General features: G+C 47.5%; 1 protein-coding gene across 1 annotated transcript; it reads right to left on the minus strand.

The window, feature by feature from the left end:
* Positions 1–245: 245 nt before the first annotated feature.
* On the minus strand, positions 246–24,762 carry GCNT4 (glucosaminyl (N-acetyl) transferase 4, core 2). The gene is made up of 3 exons (XM_008050740.2): positions 24,717–24,762; positions 20,899–21,042; positions 246–3,547 (listed from the first exon to the last, which is right to left on the minus strand). The coding sequence occupies exon 3, from the start codon at positions 3,544–3,546 to the stop codon at positions 2,176–2,178; it is 1,371 nt and encodes a 456-aa protein (XP_008048931.1). The 5' UTR covers position 3,547; positions 20,899–21,042; positions 24,717–24,762; the 3' UTR covers positions 246–2,175.
* Between the last annotated feature and the right edge of the window lie 349 nt (positions 24,763–25,111).

Raw genomic sequence — 25,111 nt, forward strand, 5'->3', positions numbered from 1 at the left:
CAAAAAATCAGCCGGGCGTGGTAGCGCATGCCTGTCATTCCGGCTACTCAGAAGGCTGAGGCGGAAGGGTCGCCGGAGCCCAGCGAGTCGAGGCTGCGGTGGCCGGGAGCGGCCACTGCACTCCAGTCTGGGCGACAGAGTGAGACTCCGACTCAAAAAAAAAAAAAAATCAAAAACAGAACTCTAAACATGGTGACAGGGTTTCTTCATATGTGGATTTGGTTACAGAAGTTGCTCCTACGACTGTGGCCTCTTTGTATATTTCAAAGGTTTTTCAGAAAAGGTAAAAGTTTAAGTCTTTTAATAGGGTTGGATCCTTGTTTGCCTTCTACTACTCCACTCTCTGACATTTCAATAGTTTGTCTCCATTTTCAAAACCATTTCATTTACTACTTCAACTGCTTCTCACAAAAAGTTTGTGAGGAAACCAGGATAGGCATTCAAGTGTTCACTTCAAAGACCAGGAGCACTGAAGCTCGTAGAGACCAAAATGACTTGGCTTGTTCACAGTTACACATACAATGAACTGATACAGATCTTTTGCAAAACTTAGCTCTGTACAATGATAACTTATTTTTTAAGAATGAGGCTTGGCAATAGTTGTTTCATGAAGAGTGAAGTAATTTGAGTGGGAAAAAATGGACAAAAATGAGTTCAAGAAAAGAAAGGTAGAGACAAGTGGTGCCACTTGACAGTCATGAACTGCAAAACAAGCAAAGTGCATTTCACATATAGAACACAGAAATTTAAGAAAATACTTAAGTACTTCAGTCTTCCAAATAGTCTCATTTTGGTCTTGATTTGCTACATTTTTAAGCAGTTACTTAAGTTACATTGAGGCATAAGATCACCAAGAAATTTTTACATGAGTTCCACAATTTACCAAGAGACTAGAAAAAATGTTACGGCCCCGTTTCACCCCTAGCACAATACAGTTACATTAAAATACATATACTATATATATATATCATATATATATGACTCCTTTGGTAGTTTTCTCAAGTGTGGGGTTCACAAAATATCATTAATGAATATTCTTGTTGTGTCCTTAGGAAAATTTGCATTTTCTCTCTGAGAAAGCTGAGAAGAAGACTGCAATAAACTTGGAGCTTTTAACATTTTAAATCTGGATTTTGTTTGGGCAGTTGCCAGAGAGGAAAAATTTTTAAATGACCATAATAATTTAGAAAGCTGTCATATTTCATACAACCCTTCCAAGGGAATTTAGAGACTCTTAGCTTGATAGTCCCATAAAACAAAATAATACTAATTCCATAGGAAATATTCCATCGTAAGAAACTTACCTATAATGATAACCTAGGAACTGAAGACTTTGGTTTAATGTTCTGGTGTGTGACACTCGGAGCTGTTAATTAGTCCTTATTTTTCATCAATAAAGGTGCTTTAAAGAAACAGTCGAATTAAACTGGAGGCCATCCATAATGTCATTTTGTAACACGATAAAAAAGTTGTATAAATCCCTTTGTTCTTCTAACACCACCTGTCCCAACCCCCTCCCCACCTTCCCGAACTTTCAGACTCTATGAATGTCCCACTAACAGTCTCCCCAACCGGAACTGAACACGTGATGCACAAAAGGCAAGTTGCGCTTTGGCAAGCGGGAAATCGGACGATTCTCTGAGCTTTTCTGAGGTAGTGAGTCTCTCCTTCTAGTTATTCTAATGGTTAAGAAATGTCCTGGGAGCTGAATTAAGAGACCAATGGAGTGTTGGTCACTGTACTTAAATGCTACTCTAAAAGGGGTGGTTTATATGATCATGTGATTCCCATAGACCCCAAAAATTTCTTCAGTCAAATTCTGATTGTTAATGTGGAGAACTTAAAGATATCGAGGCTGCTGTTTGATAAGAGTAAGCCACCATGTCTAAAAAAGTGACTGTTACACAGTTAGGAACTCAATAAATGTTTGATGACTTACTGAATGTTTAAGCTCTCTGATTTAGCTCAGTGAGATTACAAGCAAAAGCAAACATTAACAGACCTAACCAACTGTAGGCTGATATCCTCAAGGCTGGATAATGTTCACTTGTGCATAGAATTTGAGACACATTTCAAACTATGAGAGGATTAAGTTCAAATGGCATTGGGCATGGTAGAGTTTACAGTTCTATATTGACTCCATTTATCAGATGCCCTCTCACTTCCATCATGATTTTACTGTAATGATGTGGCTGTGAGATTTCTATCCATAAATAACTTTTCTGAAGACAGAGTGATCCACTCTCTCTGTTGTTCTTCAAGCTTCTCTGCCAAGCACTTAATCAAGATAGGGTCCACCTTAGAATCAAATTTATTAGCAAACCAATGTCTATCTTTTATAAGCCACCTTAATTCTGCGGCTCCATATATACAGACGCTTCGGAGGTGAGAGCCAGTACAACTGGGATAGAAAAAGCCTTCGTAATAATTCCATTTGACAAGGCGGGTCTTACTCTGTAGGTCAGACACATCTTGGGCTGATCTGGGAATCTCCCCAGGTATTCCTGGTACCCGAATCAAGGTAGCCCAGAAGTGTTCATCAGGAGAATACGTGTCTCTAGACCATGCAAAAAAGTCTTCAATGAGGGAGTTGTTGAAAATATAGCTAACGAATGCTCGACTTAAAACAAAATAAGCGCTGCCCACGAATATCTGAATGTTATGAGGGGGCGCTTCCTTGGAGATATTGGTCCTTATTGGCAGCTTCACATATTCATAAGGCACCCGTCTGAGTTCGTGGTGATAAGTGAATCTTTCCATTTTACTGTTAGGGGGTTTCACTGTTTCCAACATATTTGCTCCATTGAGTTTCTTCAGTTCTGACACTAATTCAAAGTTTGACTTCAGGGGAAAATCTTGCCCACACAGGTTGATAACGTATTTCCACTGAACGGAAGACTTCAGAAGGTCTGCCAAGCAATTTAAATCAGCTTGGAGTCTGGAGATGTGGGCATATTCCACAGTCTCTAATTTGGATGCAATGAAAATATTGGAGAAGCACTGAGCTAAATTGTTCATGGCGACTTTGAAGCTATCAGGTGACTTGCGGTCATAATGGATGCAGTAGATATTGTGCTGGTTGTATATAGCAAGGATGAGCCTTTCAACCATAATTGCATCTTTGTGGACAACCAAAGAATACGCTAGCGGGAAGCTTTTCTCCTCCCTGGACACGGGCTTTTGAGAGTACCTTCTCAGAGTCTGATAGATGTCACAATCGCTGGTCATTGCCACGACATCATCATCCTCCAAGTCGATGATGTCTCTTCTTCTTATTTCCAGACTCTTGCCAATTTCCAAAGGCTCCTGTTCATAGATACCTGAACAGTTAACTTCATACCTGACTTCGTCATTCACATGAGTGTATCTGTTTCTTACAAAAGGTGAGGTACTTAAGGAGTACTCCACCAAGTAAATGTCTCTTTGCGGGAACAGGAGTCTTGTCACGTTTAGCAGCTTTAACAAGGAGAACAGCCATAGGGTTAAAAACAGGATGAAAACTTTCTGCTGTAGGGGATATTTAAAACAACATTTGAATATCTTCATTCTGTAAGAGAAGAAAAATAACTCGGCTGAAATATTAAGAGAAAATTAGCTCAGTGTATCTAACATTTACTGGGCTCCTGCCATATGCCAGGCAAAATGGTGGGCCCAAGGATGAATTAAAACAAGGGTTTGCCCTTGGAAGAATCCAGAAATAAGAAAATAGAAGCACGAAGAATCGCGATATTTTGTGGTATTGATGACAATACCTAATTTTGAGAGATGCCAGTCACCAAGTAGAATGAAAGACAATGTAAACCCCTAAACTATAAGTATCATGTTTCTGATATTGTCTGCATTCTGTTTAGCATATTTGAGGAGGGATCACGCTGGCTGGGGCCGAGGTCTAGCGATTTGGATGTTACAAGAGGTCCTCACAGATGCGAAGGACTCCCCTGAGGCCAAAGGGAACCTCTGTCTTGATTCTTCTTTCAGATCCTGAATAGACCCAGGTCTGAAGTCAGATGGGGAAAGTCCCATGGCTCGCACCTTAACAACAGCAGGCAAACACCCAAGGGAGCTACAGTAGGTATCAGCAACTGCCAAATGTGCACAGATTATAAAATTCGAGCAAACCTGCACATTTCTCCTTTGTATTGTTGTTAGTCCCCATCATGAGCAAGTTAGCCCTTAAAATGAAAAGGGTGTAACTCTCACTGAGAGAAGTAGGTGGGGGTGTGAAAACTATCCCTGGGGGGCACTCTGGCAATACCTGTCAGTTTTAAATATCCCCTCCCTGAAGATCTCACACGTGTGTGTGCAAAGACACGCCAGAGGTGGTTCCCTGCAGCGTTTTGTGCTTAGGCTAGTGACAGAAAATATCTCAAACATCCTTCCACAGGGTGTTAGGTTATACCCATGCTATGAGAAAAAGCCTAAGACCAATCTGTATGTGCCAGTGGAGCCCAACCACTAAGACATTCTGTGAAACAGAAGTTAGCAAAATGCGGAGCTGTGTATAGCCTGCTTACATGTATCTGGTCATGCAGAGCACATGCTGGAAAAAGCTTTTTCTTAGAAAACCAGGTAGTAAACATTTCTGGCTCTGCGGGCCATAGTGTCTCTGTCACAGCTGCTTGGCTCTGCCATCTGTGGTGGGAAAGCAGCTGCAGATCACGTGAAAATAAGTGAGCGTAGCTGTGTGCCCATAAAACTGTGTTTACAAAAACAGGCATCTGGCAGGGTTTGGGCCCCCAGCTAGTGTTTCCAGAAGGATGCGGTGTACACACAGACAGGACGTGCTTTGCAGGGTGGGGTGGGAGAGAACTGAACGGGTAGGAGGGCATTTACGTATTCCTAGATAGCCTTGAGTGCTATCTGAATTTGTAAAAAACGATGACATTTCTTTTTCAGACAAAAACAGGGTAACCAGGGGTAGGTCACGGATGTGCTTACTGGGAGCAGCAAGAAAGCTGGCCTAGGAAGGACTAACCCGAGGGCTGGCAGCGCTTGTGGGGCTGCTTTCGGAGGGCCAAATCCTGAGAACGGCTGGGGCCTAAGCAGCCCGTGTGCAATTCCCTGACATATCTCAAGACATCTCAAATGGGGTGTGGTCATTGTGCCCACTTTCATTTGAGGGGATTAGCAAGAAGTGGGAATCCAGTCTATTTCTGCAGGTTTTCTTCTGTACAGATCACCGGGCCAAGCTCTCTCCTCGACTGATCCCACCCTTCCTCACGCCCCTCCAGTGAAAACCATTCTCATCTCAAGAACGACGCCTCCGCGACCGTGAGCCGCACCAGAGGACCTCTCCTCGCCCACCACACCTCGTCTCCTCTCCGTGGGCGGGCCAGGGTTCTGCCCTCCCTCGCATCTCTTCTCACGCACACTCGCCCTTGCGCTCCAGATCCCACTTCCCACACCGATGCCGTTCCACATCCCAGGGCCGTTCACTCCGGTCCTCACCATTGGCCCAGCTGAGGGGCGAGCCTCCAGTTGCTGGCTGGTCTCCACCTGGACGCCCCCCAGGCACTCACCCTCCAGGAGTCCAAAACGGAGCCGGACGTCCTCAGCTGGCCTGCGTTTTCTATCTCGGCCCCTGGTGAGACCAACCACTCGCAGCCCTTGCCAGAAGCTTGAGCTACCCCACTCAAGGTTCCATTTCTCTTCCACCCGTGTTAGCCTGTCACCTCGGAAACGTGTCTTGAGCCCAGCCCTCTTCTCTATCCCCACAGCTGGGACCAGACAGCACCTACGCTTAATCCACCCTCGGGCCAAGGGACTCCCAGGTGGGCTCACGGTGCTGGGTTTCTCAACAGGCTTCGCTTTCTTTCCTCCAAAGCACACTGAGGAGGGTCCCATCCACTCAGGCTCAAGGCTGGGTTCCCGCCAGTTGTTATAAAGCTGTGGAAAACTGACCCCTGGTGTGTAAGGCAGCACCTGGCCACTCCAGAAGCCTGTGCATGATATAATCAGGTGTTGTAATAAACAAGACACAGAAGACTAATCAATACCAAGTGCATTTATGTATGAGTATGTGTGTGTATTGTCCTGCTTCATGGCTGTTAGTCATAAATAGGAAGCAGCCTATATAAATGGCAAGAACGAGAAAGGGTCTTACCCAAAGCCAAGTTTTGCTTTCTCTCATCTCACTTCGTGGGTCCCTGGGATCTCCGATCAGCATTAGTTAACAGTTGCCCCGATGCCCCAGTGGCGTAATGAAAAGACCTCACATCCCAAAGAGACTTGCCAAGGCTCTCAGAGTTGCCATGTCATTTCTAAGGCACCCTTTCACTGTCATCTTCACGTCTGCAGACGAAGACAGGGGCGGCTCCCCGTCCTGCAACCCATTTCCAGGGCCGCCTCCGCACCCAAGCACCCCACCCTTCCAGCCTGGGCCGGGAGAAGCTGAGCTAGGCGGGAGGCCACGGCTGTCTGCCAGAGAGCGAAGGTCACAAGGGCCCGGGGAAGAGAAAGGCAGAGGCGCACCGTGAGAGGTTCTCTGGGAACTAGCTCTGGGCCCCAGGTCTGAGAGAAAACAAATTCCAAGGGAGGACCCTGGATCGCCCGGTACCTCGCTTTGTGACCCACCCTCTTCCACCGGGGGCATCTCTCAGTGGGGAGCTTGTGTGTCTTGGGGCCAGCTTGGACATGCTTTGGAAGGAGCAGCCTCCAACACGACCCTGCCCAAGTCAAAATAGAGCCTCTTCATCTGCTCACCATGGCCAGAAATCCCTTTAACTGAAGAGTGAACCTTTCCCCAAGTTAGAAGGAAAAAGGTGTGAGGGTGCGAAGCCATTTGGCATGAACGAGTCTCTATCAAATCCTGAAGGGGGCGGTTGGCCTCTTCCTGGCCGTGGCAGGCACAGAGGCAGAGGGCCATGCCGGCGGGAGGGGAGGGAGGACCACAGGTCCCCAGCCTCTGCTCTGCCTTGGCTTTCCTCCGGAGAAAACCTGGAGGGTGACTGACACCCTCAGGCCCTCCCGGAGGGCTCTCCAGGGAACACCCTGGGCGCAGCACAGCCCGAGGGGCCGTGACGGTGGAGGTGCACCGCCTCCCTCTCCCGCCACGGCAGCTCAGGCCTGTGGAGACACCGGAGGCCCCCAGGCCTGGAAGGATGGGCACCGGCTTCTGAGGCCTGCCGAGTCGGCTGGGCTAGGCCGGCTGTCGGGTTGGCCCGCTGGTACCCAGGAGACCAGGTTGACAACACCCCCTTCTGCAAACATCACGCCTGCCTCTTTCCCTCTTGAGGCTTGCGTGCAGGAAGCAGACAGGTGTTCTGCTGCCAGGGCACGGTAGGACGATTACATTGTCAATAATGCCCCACCCAGAGGAGAAGGGCTATTTCCCCTCACATCTGCCCAGGCAGAGGAGGAAGCCCGACGTGTGGAGCTTATTGCCACCGATGTACAAGTTCTGCGTGATGATATAACCGGAAAAGAAAATGACAGCAAGGTTTGGTGGATATAGCCCGAGTGAAATCAGGTCTGTAATGATTCAGTAAAAACCTACTCCTCACTAAAGTGCCCACGGGGATGTTGAACGGAGCATTTCCCCCATGCTGCGTTTTTCTCCCCAACTTCCCCAGCCATCGCCAGGGCCTGAGGAAGCAGCTGCAGCACCAGGGTACCCACAGCTACGTGGGTGTCACGGCGTTCGGGGCTGAAGGGCTGCAGCCTCTAGCAGCTCTTCAACGGGCTCTTCTTGCCTGAGCGATTTCAAAGCCCAGGGAAGTGCAGACACTTCCTTCCCCGGGGAAGGAAGGGAAATGGCACGTCAAGAAATGGCAGGAGGAAGGAGACCAGGCAGCAGAGCAATGGACGTGGTTTGCCTCAGGCACCAAGAATCGCCCACCTGCGATTCTTTCCAGGAACTCGCAAAGGTCAAGGGCCACGGGGGAGGGAAAGCAAGTTAGGCTTTAGGATGCCACAGACCTTGCTGTGAGTCCCTGGAGGAACACTTAGCAGGCGATAAGACTTGAACCTAACGATTTAACCTCTCTGGATGCCAGTTTTCTGGTCTCAAAGTGCAGCTAGAAGTCCCCCTCCTAGTGCCGGGAGGGCTGTGGTGTTCAGCACAGCCTCGATGACTTTTCTTTTTCGGCGCCCAGCTTGACTGACTCAAGTCCTGGGGGTTTTCCAGTCCATGCTACAGGACTTGCTGGCTTTTTTCTTTTGGAAAGAATCCCCCAGAAAACTTTATGCCGGCGACGTTAAGGAAATGACAGCCCTTTACTTTCTGATAAGGAAGGACCAAGATGCAGGAGCTGAGACGCGCTCAGGTGCTGGGTAGGAAGAGGAGGCACGTGTGGTCCTGCAAAGACAAGTCCAGGCCCAGCCACCAGGCCCTCAGCTCAGAAGAGGCCCCTGCATTCAGCTGAGGGACAGCCTGCCTGGCGCCTGGACCCAGGCAGGTCCCTCGACCTCTCTGCATCTCTGTGTCCCCACGGACAAGATGACTTGGTGTTAATGATGGAAATACCTCGAAGGAACGGTGAGGGATGAATGCAGTAATACCTGCAAAGTGCTCTGGCCCCGCTCAGGACCATGAGCGCCTGGTGAATGCCAGCCACAGCTTCCTCTTCCTCCTCATCCCCCCAGCTCATTATCAAGTGACCCCGCTGCTGCTGCTGCGATGACTACTTATTGATGGCAAATACTTCTTCCAAGATCCTGCCCCGGCTGACAGTTTGCCCAGATCAATAGTTGCTACTTATCGATCTGCCTCCTATTTCTCCCCCAAAGTCTCAACACAAATCCAGTATTTTAGAATTAATGTCGGAATTAATGTTTGAATGCCCCCATGTCATGCTCTTTTCTTTATTTATTTAATATACAGTCATCCCTCACACAAGGGGCAGGACTGGTTCCAGAACCTCCGTGTATACCCAAATCGGTGCATATTCAAGGCCCACAGACGGCCCTGCAGGACCCACGTGCAGCAAGAGTTGGCTCTTTATATACTCAGGTTTTACATTCTGCAAATATTGTATTTTTGATTCAAGTTTGGTAAAAAAAAAAAAAAAAAAAAAATCCTAGTATAAGCAGACCCAAGCCCTTCAAACCTGTGTTGTTTAAGGGTCAGCTGTAATTATTATTAATGTAGACTCACTCAATAAAGAGTTGTCACTTAGGGTACTGTTATAAGCACTCTATATGTTATAACTCAATCTCCTCAGCAGATCGACAAGACAGGTATTATTGTTATCCCTCTTATACAAGAAAGTAAACTGAGACACCACAAAGCAATTTAAAAATTGCCTGAGGTTACAGATCTAGAAAGTGCTTTAACTGGACCTTGAACCTAGAGAGTCCTTGTTCCAGACGTGTAATCTTAGCCCTCTGTGTAATACGGTTTCTTGAAATATAAAAACAAAATTCTCCATATTTTCTGCAACAGTTTTCATCCTTGGCTAAATTTTCTCCTTACTATGTCGTACCTAACGGTCCTGAAGCAGGCAATATAAGTGAGCTTCAAACTATGTTTGAAGTGCTGAGGCCGTCTCCCCAGCTGAAGAGACTATTTACATGGAGGAGAAGCCTGGAGGAAGGTAGGATGAAGAACCCCATTCTGTCCCTGCAGTCACAGGCCGGGGCCAGTCAATGAGCTCATGAAGAGATCCATCAATCTCCCAGCCAGTGGAATGGATTCAAGGAAAAGTAAACAAGCTCATTCTAAGGGATTCTGCCGTCAGCTGCTCTAGTCTCAAATCTTGTCATCGATGACTTACTGAACAATTTGGGCATAGAGAATTACCATTTATTTTAGAAAACTTTCCAGGTGAAATCTCTCTCAAGTGGAGAATATTTGCTCTTTGGGCCACCTTAAAAATCTTCAAGTTTGTGTTGTATCAGTTTGAAAAATAGGATGCAAAGAGTTCATTGATTTAGAAATGTCAGGATTTTGCTTCTTTCTAAAATCTCAGAAAGAAGAATCATCACTTAAGAACAGTGATATAAAGATGAACTAACTAAAAATAAATCCAGTTCTAGTTAAATAAGCTAAAGTTCTTCTGCAGCTCCTTGATTCAATGAAGTCATTGGTTTTCCCCTTGGTGACTTGCTCACTGCCAAACCCAGAGGATATTTTGGTGTGAGACCATTAGGTGGGAGGATGACTCAGCTAGATGCTTTTCCTCAACACTCCCACGGCACTGCAAGAGCCAGGCAGAGGAGCAGAAAGACTAGTTTTTGCCCAGATGACCTTACGTTCTCATTGTTCTAGAAGGAAGACTGCAAAGGCGAACCAGGATCAGACTATGAGCAGGCAAACACAGCAACTATGCAAAACACAAGAAGGGTGTGACTGGGTCAGTTACACAATACAAATGGAGGACCACAGTCCTCAAATTATAAGAAGTTATAGACTCTAGAGGGAAAAGAAAATGATTTTCCATTCTCCGTTTATAAAATTAGACACTTTCACTAAAAAAAAATCAGAAAAGTCTAAAGATGGAAATAAAGCTCACCAGTGATCCACCCCCGACAATAACATTCTGTGGACACCATGGCCTTCCAGATTCTCTAATAAACACACATTTTTTGGGTTTGCTTTCTAACAGTCCTCTCACTCTATAGGCACTGTCCTACCCTTCATTTCATAATATACTGGGAACAAATCCTATCCTAAACTGGATCTGTCAACTGTTACTAAGTAAACAATTCCTAACATAGGTAAATGTAGTTTTCTACAGGAAAAATTATATTCAAATAATATAATTTACTTTTCTAGGTCTTCTCCATCAATGCTTAATTAATAAACCCATCATTCCCAAGGAAGCCTAGAAGCACAATCCTAAAACTGAAAAAACCATTAAAGGGTACTGAGGCCAGTTTCCTCTTTCTCTGGATGTGTCTAGCCTTTAACCCCACTTCATTCCTGGGATGCTGGAAACAAATCTCCCCCCTTCCATGAGTCTTAGTCCATGCATACAGCTATAACAAAATACCTGAGACTGGGTCATTTATAAAGAACAGAAATGTATTCCTCACAGTTCTAGAGGCTGGGTAGTCCAAGGTCAAGGCACAGACTTGGTGTCTGATGAGGGCTGCTCTCTGCTTCCAAGATGGCATCTTGTTGCTGTGTTCTCACATGACAAAGGCCAGAAGGACAAAAGGATAGAGGGTGAAAGAGCTCCCCAGACCACTCTGTACCACTTTTCTAAGGGGACTGATCCCATGGATGAGAGTTCCACCCTCGCGACAGAACCACCTCCTAGAGACCACACTTCGCAACACTATCAGACTGATTGTTAGGTTTCAACATATAAATCTGGGTGGGGGAGGGAACGCATTCAGACCATAGCAATGTGTGTTCATCCAACTGCTTCCCATCAACGTGCTGGACAGAAGAGGGATACCCAACGCCCCCTCTTCAGGCCCCTCCTGGTGACATTCAGTCCAGCTTGGCTCCACTCCACCCCCCCCCGAAGACAGTTATGGCCAAAGTCAATGAAAGTTTTCATGTTGCTGAAGTCAGTGAACATATACCTGTCCCTTCCTAATTATCTATGCTGAGTGACAGTATTATTTGCACTACCTTACTCATTCTGTTCAATCAATCTATGAGGTAGGTACTATCATTATTCCCATTTTTCAGATTGAGAAACTGAGTTATGGGGATAAATAACTACACTTAGTTCATACAGCTAGTATATCGAAACAGCCAGGATTTTCAGCTCTGGCCCAATTTCAGAGCCCACACTATTAACCACAATCTGAGACTGCCTCTCCAATCTCTTGGCCATGGCAGAAGAACACAGTTGGCTCTACATCCAAATATATCTCAGATTCTCTCTCCTCTTTCCACTCCATGGGAACCACTTTAATCCAAGCTAGTATCACCTCTCGCCTAGATATGAAATCTCCGCCCAACTGGTTTCTCTTACTCTCATTTAACCTGTTCTCTGTACTGCAGCCAAAATGGTTTGTTAAAACTTATAAATCAGGTCATTGCCCCTCCCTAGGCCCACTCCTTACGCTTGAAATCCTTCACTGGAAGTTCCTCATGTAGAACAAGAAATCCCTTCCATGGCTACAAAAGTCTGGACAATCCCCGTGCCTGCCTTACTCTGTAAGTTCTTCTTCTACTCCTTTTCTTTCTCAAAAGCTCTAAGCAACAACAGTCTTCTAAGAGTTCCTGGAGCCCCACAGTCTCGTCCTCGTCTCAGGCCTTTGCACTTGCTGCTCTGTGTCTGGGCAACGTTTTCTGAACCCTGGCCGGATCAGACCCTCGGTTTTAGGAGACATATCCTTTCCTCAGGTCCTCTCTGGCCCCCTTCCCAAATCCTGTCACACATTTTCCTGTCACACTCCTTGTTTTCTTTTCTTTTTTTTTGAGTCGGAGTCTCACTCTGTGGCCCAGACTGGAGTGCAGGGGCCGCTCCCGGCCACCGCAGCCTCGACCGGCTGGGCTCCGGCGATCCTTCCGCCTCAGCCTTCCGAGTAGCTGGAACTACAGGTGCACACTACCACGCCCGGCTCATTTTGATTTATTGTAGAGATGAGGTCTTGCCACGTTGCAGGTCTTGAACCCGCGGGCTCAGGCCATTCGCTCACCTCGGCCTCCCAAGGCGCGGGATGACAGGCTGAGCCACCGAGCCCAGCTCGCACTCGTTTTCTTCTGAGTACACGCCCCAAGCAGTACTTTGTTTACTTGTGTGCTGTCTGTCTTCAGACAGAAGCATGAGGTCCTCAAAGGCCTTGTTCCACTGCTCGACCCCCAGCATCAAGGACGTCTGCACCAGGTAGGGAGCGGTTGCTCAATGGGACAGTCAGAATACCTAAGTTCGAGTCTGGGACCTGCCACCAAAAGCTCCTCGAATGACCCTAGCAAGTCACTTAATCTTGGGCAAGCTTTTATTTCCCATGTGTTTCGTGGGACAACGGTTCTTCTCTCCTGGGACGCAATTGTGAAGGTCCCACAATGCAGCCCAGGTGGAAGCCGCATGGGGCAGGGGCCACGTTGTTATGCAAATGTCAAGTACTGGGACCTCAGCAAGAGGAAAAACTTCTTGAGAAAACTGGGAAAGAGTCGATCTGTGGTGAGCTGGTTTGTCGAAAACAGTACATTCATTACTCCTTCCATTCTGACATCCTAATATTTGTTTTTCACCATTTGACAACGTCATTTTTGTTAATGTAAATTTTTGGAATGTAAATTGTTGCTGAAGTTTCAGCATTCTGTAATTTCAGAATCATGTAGACATACCACCATCTTGGATTTTGAGAGACTGGAAGATAGCTACTCTAGTTAATCTTTAGGGCTGTTCCCCACTCCCGCCCCCATGTGCTCAACACTCTTTTGAAAGACTCAGAGCCGAAGAATTTCTTTAAAGACATTTGAGAGCGCATGCAGCCAGTTCCGTGCAGAGTTACGATCAGCTAACCAGTGTCTGTAACTCCATGTGTTACAAAAGCTATACACTTTCCTCCTAGGGTCCATATCTTTTAGGGGCAATTTTTCTCCAGGTATTGCAAAGCTGCAACACCTTGTTTTTGTGCCCGTTTTGCAAAGTCATCCCCAAAGACCACACAACCAATAAGCAGTACTGAGGATTCTGTAGCGACGTCACTATGTCACCACACCCTCACACGGCGCCTCTGCCAATGCACTGTTGCTCAGACCCCACAGAACTTAAACTGCCTCAGCTCAGTGAATGGACGTCTCTCATCCAGAGGAGCTGTCGGAAGCCCCTGTAGAATATACCACCACTAACAGCTTTCCCTCCAGGCTTCCTTTTGTTTGTGAGTACAAATGTCACTACCTTCCTTAAATAAAGGACTACTTTGCCTGCAAGATTTTGAGACTAGAGACTAAATAAAGACACTGGGCATGAAAATCATTCTCTCAGTCATCTCTATAGATTATAATTCTTCCAGCAGGCAGGAACGTCACTGGAGCCTCTCACATTTTGGGAGAAATAAAGGACCTGTAAAGTTACGTGGGAAATAAGCAGCCCAAGTCAGGATGGATTTACCCGGGTGGTGGCCTGTCAAGGTCATCAGAAATCTGACCTGTAGCAATGGAGCACCAAAAGTGCAGACTTCAGCCAGCTTGTTATGGTTACACCAATTAGGAAATAGAAGACTTGATTCCGAGCTTTAGTTTATCTGGTCCATCGGACAAACACTAAAAGCTGATAGTGTGTGTGTTGAGTTGGCTACACGGCTAAGAAGTCTTTAGCAGGATGTCCAAAAGGCCAGAAAGGATGAAATCGAATGAAAAGTTGTTTGGTGTTTTGGTTTTTCTTGGTAATAATTTGTGACCCTCACCCTGGAGCAAAATGTTAAGAGTTTTTCTCTTTAGAAAACAAAAGAAGAAGGGTCAATTTCAATAAAACCTACGCCTGAAAGTTTCAGTTTGATGAAAACAACTTACAAGGAATGTCTGCCCCTTTTTAGACACAGGCAGTCATAATAAAAAGGGTTAATTAATGTATCATATCTTTGCCTCTCAAGTTTTATCAAACAAAGAGGTTTCATTCCTTTCTTGGGAACAGCTACTTCTCTGCCTTTCTTACTTTGCTTGGACAACATAAAAGCCAAACTATATTTTATGTTTCATGTTCTAAATTTAAAATGTTGGTTGAGAGTATTTTGGCTTCTTTTTCTATAAAGTACAAACACTGAACTGAAAAACATTTATGTCTATTTTTGAAAATGTATGTTTATGGCCCTAGAAAGAAAGTGACTTTCTCTACCCAAGTTCTGCATGGCATGACATCCCCCCCATTTCTGGGAGCATTTATTTTAGTACTGTGTGGCCAACCCCTTATTTTATACTGGCTAAACTTAACTGCTCAAAGGCTCTGTGGCTGAAGAGGTTTGGGTAACTGATTTCTACGTGCGCGTTAAAGCACAATGTTTCATGCCCATAGATAACCACATCACAGAGGGAGTGTCGGGCTAAACAGATGTGAATCAAGGATACCGACGTCAGAAATGGCTGCAGGCCGGCCACGCTGTTCATGAGTGGATTAGACTCCCTCAGTTTTAAGTCATCAGAAGAGGCCGCTTGCTTGTTGTCTGGGTCCTGCCGGGATGGTGGGGGCTCACCTGGAGAATTCAACACACTTCTGTGCCTCCACTGAGAGACTCAAGATGAGCAACTCTGGCATGACTTCGCTTTGTGGCTAAAGAGCTGTGTTTTTTGGTTTAACGTGTGCATATTGCCTTCAGATATTGTGTGCACATCAGACACTATAAAATTAAGACTAGGAATTCAACATTAAGTCAAAGGTATGGGAGAAATAAAAATGTGCAGCGCTTGGGAAAATTCTGCCATAACGGGAATTTCAAAAGCAGAGATTTCATCCTACCAAACGTCAACTCTAGAAATGCCTCCAGAAAGCTCTCCAACTGGCATCCCCTGCAGGGATGCATTCTAGCAATGGTTTTAATTATGATAACAGGCCTCAACATGTAGCTTGTATTGTAGGTTAATAAAAAAGTTAAAACATTGTTTAGCTTACTAAATGTCTAAGCCAACTCACATACCAACTGTATTCAAAGCAAAAGTAAAAACCAGGCTCTATAGATTTCCCAACAGATTTTGATGTTAAAACATGTGGAGCCAGAACAGACAGAATTCACAAGCAGACCCATAGGTAAGGCTTTTATATGTGGCTCTGGCAGATAGCCAGCTGTCTTCCAATATCCACCCTCTCTTCTTGACTAAGAGAACATAGTATTGTTGGTGGCAGAAACACATCTCTTTAAGACACCTTTTCCCCAAATTCCATTGCAGAGGAACTGTCAACGACATATATTATGGAATATCTGGGAAAGGTTTTAGAAAGGGGCCTGATTCAGGTGGGAGGTATGCCATTTTGTTCTTTCTTCTCTCCGTCTTCCACTTTTCTGCCTGGAACTCTGACATGATGGCTCGAGTTGTAGCACCCATCTTGGGACCATGAGGAATAGATCAAGAGAATATCAGAGATTTCAGCCCCCAAATCCTGAAGCCACTGAACCACCAGCAGCAAACACCCACTTTGAATTCTTGTTCTATGAGAGAAAATCAGCCCTTATATGTTTAAGCAACTTGCACTTTGAAAGATGACCCTAGGGTAAGGAACTGATTAACAAATACACACGTACACACGAGAGCGAAATTAAATTTAAACCAGATTAAGGTGGCTACTGGTACAACAGTACATCCCTATATATATCCAAGTGCAAAATTATGTGCCTTAGATGGTGCTGCACTTCTCATCCATCTGTATTTAGAGGCAGATGGAGGCTTTAGGTAAACATCTGAAGGCAAGCAGACGTCAAGATTTACCACATTAACTCCAGTGCTGGCAAGAGCTGTGCAGTCTGCTCACCAGGGCTCAGTGAAACTCTGTTTCACGGATGGCAAAGCTCCTCCGTGTTTGGTTTCTAGTCATAGGCAGGGGACGGCCCACATGACCTCTGAAGGCCACTCCGCAGGTGGGCTGCCCTCTCAAGAGCTTGGCATGTAACCCGGGAGTCTGGAACTAGCTTTCCACGAAAACGAAGCCGGTGTCGCTTCAAAATGCGGCGAATGGCTCGGAGGCACTCCCTGAGGTCCCCTTCCTCCCTCCCTCTCTCCCCTGGCTGCCTGGCTCCATTCCTCCCCTCCCCGACTCACACTCCACCCCATCTCTCTTACCCTCCTGCTTCACCGTCATGGACGGATACAGGTTTGGAATTTAAAGCCTGGGCTCTGAATGTAAGTCCTGAGTCTGCCACTATTTTTTTTTCCCCGTCTGAATGCTTTCTCTAGTTCCTGAAAACAATTATGTAAAGGCACAAGCTATACTCTGTCATTTCACCCATTTTAAATGAATACTCTAATAACTGTCAGTAAATTTACGGAGTGCTGTAACCATCACTGTCACAGCATTAGGACATCTGAAGCGTCCCAATAAGATCCGCCACGTTCCGAAGGTAATCCCCACTCCCACTGCAGCCCCAGGCAGCCATAGTCCCTTTCTCTGGTTAATGACTCGGGCTTGGTCCCCAACATTTCAAACCAAGGCGTTTATACAAGAAGCAGGGCTCTGTGTCCAGCTTCTTTCCCTTAGGATAATGTGTTTTAGGTTTATAAATGTCGTAAGTATCAGTAGGGTACTCCATTCCTTTTTTATGGCTGAATAATACTCTGTTTTGCGGATATGCCACATTTCTTTCCCATTAGCCAGTTGAAGGATATTTCAGCGGGTCTTACGTTTTGGCTCTCATGAATAATGCTGTTATAAACATCTACGTTCAAGTCTTTGTGTGGAATTACTCTTTCGTTTTTTCTTGGGTAGACACTTAGGAGGAGAATGTCGGACGGAAAATTAATATTTGACTTTTTAAGAAGCTGTCTGCCACTATGATGATGTCATTAATCTAGCTAGCCCTCTGCCTCCTCATCTGTGAAAGGAACAAGGACTCTGACTCACCGGGTTCCTGGGATGCCTCAATGAGCTCACGTACGGTGCATTCTGGCAGGAAAAACAGCTTAGCACAGGGTTGGACGACAGTAAGCGGTCCCAGCATTTAGACCGCCCAAGTGTCACCGACCAGGGGCTGTTCTGCACATGAGCACTGGGCTTCCTCCTTGGCGTGCCACACGCATTCTGCTCCCAGAAACTGTCTCCCACAGGCAATAGCCACGGATCTCCGCAGGGCAGGCTGCTGCTGCAGCCACACCCAAGGCTTCCACAATTCTCATGGTCAAGGGGGGATCCAACGGGGCCCACTGTACTATTTTCACAACTTTCTGCAAGTTTGAAATTTTTCAAAATTAAAAATTTTTTTTTTCCTTTTGAGAAAGGGAATAGGGATAATGTGAATGTCTCTGTCCCATATTAGGATTCAGGTAGCACATTTTTAGCAGCACGGTTTTAAATAGCTTTGAAGTCTAACATCATTGCGGTCTTCGCTCTATGACCTACACTCTCCACGTATTACCTGCTACACTTCTTTCCTATAAAAATAACTTTTGTCATTCCATTTTATGAATTAGTTGATAATCATAAAAATATTCTGTTTTTCTATTATGGTGGCAAACCATATATAACATAAAAGTTTATCACTTTAGCTGGGCTCGGTGGCTCAGCCTGTAATCTTGTGCTTGGGAGGCCAAGGAGAGTGGATTGCCTGAGCCCACGGGTTCAAGACCTGCCTGGGCAACTTGGCGAGACCTCGTCTCTACAATAAATCAAAAATCAGCCAGGCGTGGTAGCGTGCGCCTGTAGCTCCGGTTACTCGGAAGGCTGAGGTGGAAGGCTCGCTGGAGCCCAGCAGGTCGAGGCTGTGGTGGCCCTCCAGTCTGGGTGACAGAGTGAGGCTCCAACTCAAAAAAAAAATGTATCACTTCAACCACCTTTAATTCACACTGTTGTGCAACCACCACCACCACCATTGTCAGCACAGAACATTTTCCTCTGTCCCAACTAAAACTTCTGTTCCCATTAAACACTGACTTCCCTTGCTCCCCTGCCTCCAGCTCTTGGCAACCACCGTTCTACTTTCCGTCTCTACGAATCTGACTACTCTCACGGTATAGTATGTGTCCAGTATTTAACTGGCTTACTTCACCTACCATAATGTCTCCGAGGTTCATTCACAGGTTAATGTGTGTCAAAATGTCCTTCCTTGTTAGGGCTGAGTAGTACTTCGTTATATGGATAGGCCACGTTTTGTTTATCCGTTTCTGTGCCAACGAATACACAAACGTGGCATATTCTGGCTATCATGAAAGGCGATGAGCGCGGGTCACAAAGCTCTGTTGGGGTCCCTGCCTTCAGTTCTTTTGAGTCTTTACCTCATATGTCCTTTCTGTTCTTAAATGTCCCGTTTATATCCACCTTCAGTTGGATGCCCATCCGTCTGGCCAACTTGTGCTCTATGCCTACCATGTGCCAGGGAGGCACGGTGTTAAACTGGGAGAGAAATAAACAGTGAGGCCCCAGGCAGCTTGGTAACGTGAGCCCAAACATCCCAGTTATTCTGTCACACTGGAATTTTTTTTTTTTATAAAGGGACAGTTTTCCAAAAAAAGACAAGTCACTAGCATTTGGGAATTCTTTTCTGATTCGGGAATTTTCTTGCCATGCTGTTGGCTTCATGTTCCCCCCTGGCCAGGATCTCTTCTGCAGCCCCACATCCTTTCCTTCGGCTCCGCCATCACTCGATGAAGGCTTTTTCGTGTTCTGCTCTTTGCAGCTCAGCTTGTGTCCACTCTGTGGGTCATTCCATGTCCCTCTCCTGGCCCACCTGCCACTACATCTCTCCGAACCTGCTGCTTGAGGGGAGGGCGGAAGGGTTGCTGGACAGGCCGAAGGAAGGAGGAACCTGGCGATGGGCGGAGGGCGGCTGAAAGGCCGAAGAAGAAGGAGCTCGGCGCAAGGCGGAGACTGGGCAAGCCCTTCCTGGTTCCACCCCGGAGGAATGCAGGGGTGTGGAGAAAGGATGCAGCCATGCAAGCATCCCAAATATGCTGCAGTGACACAGGGTCACAGGAGAAGGAAGAGGAAGAGGGCTTTTCTAGCAAGCTCAGGAAGGGTGCTAGCTATTGTCCCTCCTTGCCCCGGGCGGGACTGTCCACCCTCTGCTGCCACCTGAACAAGCTGCCCTGTACAACTGTCTGGATCTTGCAGATGACCAGGAGAAACGCCAGGGCTTGCAGACCCTTTGGAAACAGGTCTAACCTACCCAAGAACAGACAGTCTAACTGGAAAAGCTTGGGCACAGCCAAGAAGCCCTTTTCCGATGGGATAATCTCATCTATTTTTCCTTAACTAGATTAGAAAAACAAAACACAAAACCAACAAGAGTAGATGGGGTGAGGGGAGAGAAAGAAAAACAGTAAAAAAAAGCGGAGGTACAGAGTATAAATGGGGAAGGAGTTAAGAACACGCTACCCCAAAACATGCCGCCCTGGCATATTGATTATTTTGCGTTAAAGGCATTTGAAAAACAGTAGGTGCAAGACCCTTCTGACCTCGGTGCTGTTTCTTAAAAGCAGGAGATGAAATTCTTCTGTGAAATGAGAAAGCATTATTCTCATCAAGGACAGAAAGTTGAGGCTGCGGGAACTTTGTACAAACTTTGCTATTCTGATCCTTATCTTCCTAAGCCACTTCTCTGCCCAGTTAACTGTCCCAGCCCAAAGCCTTCTGCCTGGTCGCCTTTATATACTCGACTGCTCTGTGTTTAACTCAGTACATACGTGTTCAACTCTAGCTGCACTTCTGGTCTTCATTTCCTTACAGGGGCTCCTCTATCACGTAAAACTTGTATTAAGTACGTTTGTATACTCTTCTCCTTGATGGTTCTTAACATTCATTTAATTCTCAGGCTCAGTCAAAAAACCATAAGAGGGTAAAGGTAAACTTCCGCCTCCTCTAACAATGGAGATTTACTTGAGATTACAGAGAACCTCATGGACTTCAGGCACTTTTTTGTGCCTGAAGGCTTATGGCATCATGGAGAAGGAAAGTAGGCTTGGATTTTCTTGAGATCTTGACGTTTGGTTTAAGGTTGGAATTTCAGTTTGGGGTGGGGATTGGAGAGGAGGCCTGGCTGGGATTCGGTAAGGATCATGACACAACAGGTTAGTATTCTAGGCACTTTCTCGTGCTCTAGCAACCGTGCTAAATACATTCTCACCATAAAGTCATTCTGCCATATGCCTCTTAAAACTGTTTGTGTGCAATCATATTACCTAATTGTACTCCTTTAAGAATCATGTATGAGCAACATTTTACATTTACAAAAAAAATTAAACAGCCCGAGTCTCCTGACTCAGGACTTTAGCACAAAAAATCGTGAGTTCTAGAGCTTGGTGAGGAGGGGGAGGGTAAAGCAGAGAGAAACCACAAGGCCCAGTTTTTTCCCCCGTTGTTTTGAAATTACCGAGTTCATCTTAATCTGCTTATAAATCAACTGAGCACTTACCTTTGGGTCACCGCCAAAAGAAGCCCCACGCTGATGGTATAAACAGCCTAGGGGGAGGGCAGCCACCATCACAGTCAGCTCTGGAGGACGGGCTACAGACAGCTGGACCGCAGACACTGAGGAGGCCGCTCTAGAACCCAGGCCCTATCGAGAGAAACCACGTGAGGGCCGACTTTAGAATCACAGTAATTTAAATACACAGAATGACTGGACTGATGACAACTGTTCTGAGGCCAGGCCCACAAGGACTACAAAAGATGCCAAGTTTCTGAGCCTCATTAACTGTGAGGATGGCCTGTAACAATTATGCTCACATTATTCTTAATTCCGGGGCCAGGACCTCAGCGGCCAAGTCAGCAGAGGACACAAAGGTGAGACTCAGTGTATATGAAAGATCCTAGAAATAGAACCCCTACAGATCTGGACAGAAACAAGACCCAGACAGACTACTTGGATCTAGGAAAATGAATTTTGACAAAGGTAAATACAAAACGAACATTTATGTCCAAAAAAACAACTGCACTTGTTAACAGAAAAAGGTGGCTGATTGACAGAGAAATGCAGCTTGACAGGAGGTTCTGGAGAGGGTAGTTCAGTGTTTCGGCTGACTGTACATTTGGTATGAGTCACAGTTTGTTTAGTATGACTCTGCCAAAAGAAAACAAAAGGCAGCAAAACCAAACCAAAAACAAAACCTACGGGGTCCTGGACTGCACGAGACCCGCAGAGCTGCAGAGTGCCAGGGCCATATGCAGAACGTAAGGCCCTGTTTCTACAAACACCCACGCAGGAAAGCGTCCTCCGCCAGCTTAGACCTTGGGGCTGAAGAAGGGACCACCCCACCTTGCTCTGCTCTCAGCAGATGCCCTCGAGGAATGGGCTTGTTACTACCCCTCACTAGGATAGCGACCGACAGAAGTTAAGCAGCAGAGTGAGCCGCGAGGAACCACGAGAGGGAACTGGGCCGGTCACCACTGAAGAAGTAAGAATTCAAGAGGAAGGAAAGATGGCTCCAAACATTTAAAGGACTTACTAAAACACAAGTGACCCATCTCCAGAGGTGCTCATTCAGCAGCTCTGGGTAGTCTCAGAGTACACATTCCTAACAAGCTCTGAGGTGATGCGGCTGCAGCCGGTCCAGGGACCACACTGTGAGAACCACTGCTCTAAGTATCAAAACTGTAATTTGTTTTTTGACACGCTGTAGTTCTAAGAGTTTACTAAGACACATGGTCTGTTTCTCAGTAAGTCCAAATTAGGTAGAATTTATTGGTTTAGAAGCCTCATGCATTTGTACCTAAGATTATGTTCTTATTAAAATTTCATGTTGCTTGGCAGGAATTTTACTTTCTGACCCTTGGTGTTTCTTATAAGTTCAGCTTCATAAAGCAGACTTCTGTTTCTGCCTCTGCTTCCTTTTCTGGCATTTTATATAACACACAGCTTCCCTCTGGTCTTCTTCCACTTTTCCTGCATTTTTCTATTATGTTCAGCAGACCAAGCTTCATAATATATTAAGACGTGAGCTGCTTTTATCAAATGATATGTGACCTTCCACATCTTATAAAATAGTAAATACCAATCCAATCCTTTTCCCAAAAGCCCTCACTGAGCCTATCATTACCAGGGACCTATCAGGATGAAAACAGCTGCATTCAATTCCTGATTAATTTTATTTTCTCTTATATACTTGAAGCTTCATCCTTTAGATCCCATCAGGAAAATTACCAGCATATGGGAATGCATATAAATGACATGCAAAGCAATGCAAATTAATACAAAATATACATCTCTAAATTGCTTAGGGAAAGTCTGTCAGCCTCAATGTTGATGTTATCTGCTGTCCTTCACTATACTCTGGCAAGCAGTGGCTGGACCCTCTCATGACAGCAGGCGGCACCGGACACTTGTTGACATGTTAAGTGGAAGGTGTCCCTGCCTGTGAGTTCGGCAAACAGGATCCTGGCCTTAATTTGCCGTTCTTTGGCTCTATGGCCTCGGACAGGTTCACGGAATTCTCTGGGTCTCGGATTCTACAACTGGAAACGATACTGTCATCATCACCAAACTGCCAGCATTATGCTTACTGAGCACTGCCATGCACCAGGCAGAACGCTCCTACGATACATGCACCGTGCACACCTGAGCACACACACAATCCTCAGATCAGCACACGGGAAGGCGCTGTCGAGCACAGACCCCTTCGGAGACCCGGAAGCCAGGACAGAAAGACCGGGAAGCTGGGGCTTGACAGAGCCAGGAGCTCAGCAGTCTCGCTGCAGGGGCCTCTCAGTGTTGTTGCGTGATTGCCACCTGTGTTGCCCCTAAACATCCCAGCTGCATGATCCTTGAAGCGCGTCATGCATAGTCATATGTGCTGCCCAATACTGTCTGTAGAAGATGTTGATGGTTCGTGTTCTATAAGCTGGTGTCGAAGGACCACCACAATCAGCGTGCTTTTTGCCTGAGACTCCAAGGGGACGGAGCTCCAGATCCTCTGGATCTCAGTCCCTCCTTCCACCTTGCTCCGCTAACATCTGAATGTCGCAGGCTCCCTCCTCTTGACACAGCCCGGTCCCTCTCTCCCACTTGGCACTCAGCACCGGACGGCTTCCAGGCCTCAGCCACCACCCTCCGCCCTCTCGCATCCCCCCAGGCTTCCAACCTGACCTGAATACAGACGACCGCCCGCTTTGGAGAGTCAGCCAGGGCCTGCTCTACGCCACCGCTTAGGAGGCGTTTCCATTCAGGAGCCTGGAAGCTGACTGGACTCTAAAACCGAACTTGTCTTCCCTCCTGAAACCTGTTCCTCCTCCGTGTTCCTTGTTGCTGGAAATAGCAGCACCCGAGCTCAGCGGGAGTCACGCTGCGCTCTCACGCCCGACACACCGCTCGTCCCCAAGCCACTCCGGGGCTGGCCTTGAGTCCCCTGGTGTGTCACCGCTACTGCCACCCCCGCTGCCTCCCCCGCCCGGCCTCCCACACCCTCTGAACGGACCCCATCTACGTGAGGGGCTTCTCGGACCCATTCTCCAGCCAGCAGCTGGAGTTCTGTCTCCCCATCTCATCAGGACACTCTGTGGTGGGAAAACATCCCGAGGGTCCACTCCCCACCACGGCCCAGCCATCCTCACCTCACCCTGGTGCCGGCTGGCCTCCCCGGTGCCGTTCTCTGTCCTCCCACAGGCCACACCGGGCCTGTCCTTTCCTCTCTGCCCCTCCCTGCTCCCTGTCCTCTGTTCACCATTCCCGGGGCTGGCCCCTCCCCTTTTCTCCTCCCCCGGTAGTTTACCCCAGCGTGGTCCCCCACCCCTGCCTGGGCCACGGACTCTGTGGCCTGCCAGGAACGGGCCTCACCGCAGGAGGAGAGCGGCAGGCAAGTGAGCCAAGCTTCGTCTGTACTTACAGCTGCTCCCCAGCGCTCACCTGCCGGCAGATAGGGCCGACGAGGCGGCTCACACTTCGCCTCCTGTGAGGTCAGCAGCGGCATTGGATTCCTGTTTTTGAGTTGGAGTCTCACTCCGCACCCAGGCTGGGGTACAGCGGCACGCCCACGGCCGCCCCAGCCTCGACCTGCGGGGCTCCGGCATCCTTTCGCCTCGGCCTCCCGAGGAGCGGGAACCACAGGCGCGCGCTCCCACGCCTGGCTAACTTTTTGGTTTACCGTAGAGACGAGGTCTCGCCAAGTTGCCCAGGCTGGTCTCCAACCTGTGGGCTCAGGCACTCTGCGCACCTGGGCCTCCCAAAGTGCTGGGACCACAGGCTTGAGCCACTGCCCCCGGCCAAGCATTAGATTCCCATAGGAGCTCCAAGCCTACCGTGAACTGCACGTGCGAGGGCCGCGGCTGCACAGGCCTTAGGAGAACCCAATGCTGACGGCCTGCGGCGGAGCCGAGGCGGAGAAGGCGCTGCGGGGCACTGGCTGCAAACACAGAGGAACGTCAGCGGTGGGGCTGGGCGGCCACCGCAGATCGGCGGCTGGCAGGCTCCTTTCGCGGCCCTCCCGGAGCGCGGCAAGCGAGCTGATGGGCTTCCCTGTCTGGCTGCACCCGGCGGCCGAAGCCGCAACCCGGCGCTTGTCTCAGTCGCCGCGTGGCGCACGCACGGCTTTCCTTGCCACGGCCGTCGGTGCCGCCTCTTTCCCTCGGCGAGCTGCCGTTCGTTGCGTGTTTCGCGGCGGTAACGACGGGAATAAACGCACCACGAGCGGCTG

Source organism: Carlito syrichta, unplaced genomic scaffold (genome assembly GCF_000164805.1).
Source record: "Carlito syrichta isolate Samal-C Ts95f unplaced genomic scaffold, Tarsius_syrichta-2.0.1 Scaffold153633, whole genome shotgun sequence".
In the NCBI taxonomy this organism is placed as follows: Eukaryota; Metazoa; Chordata; class Mammalia; order Primates; family Tarsiidae; genus Carlito; species Carlito syrichta.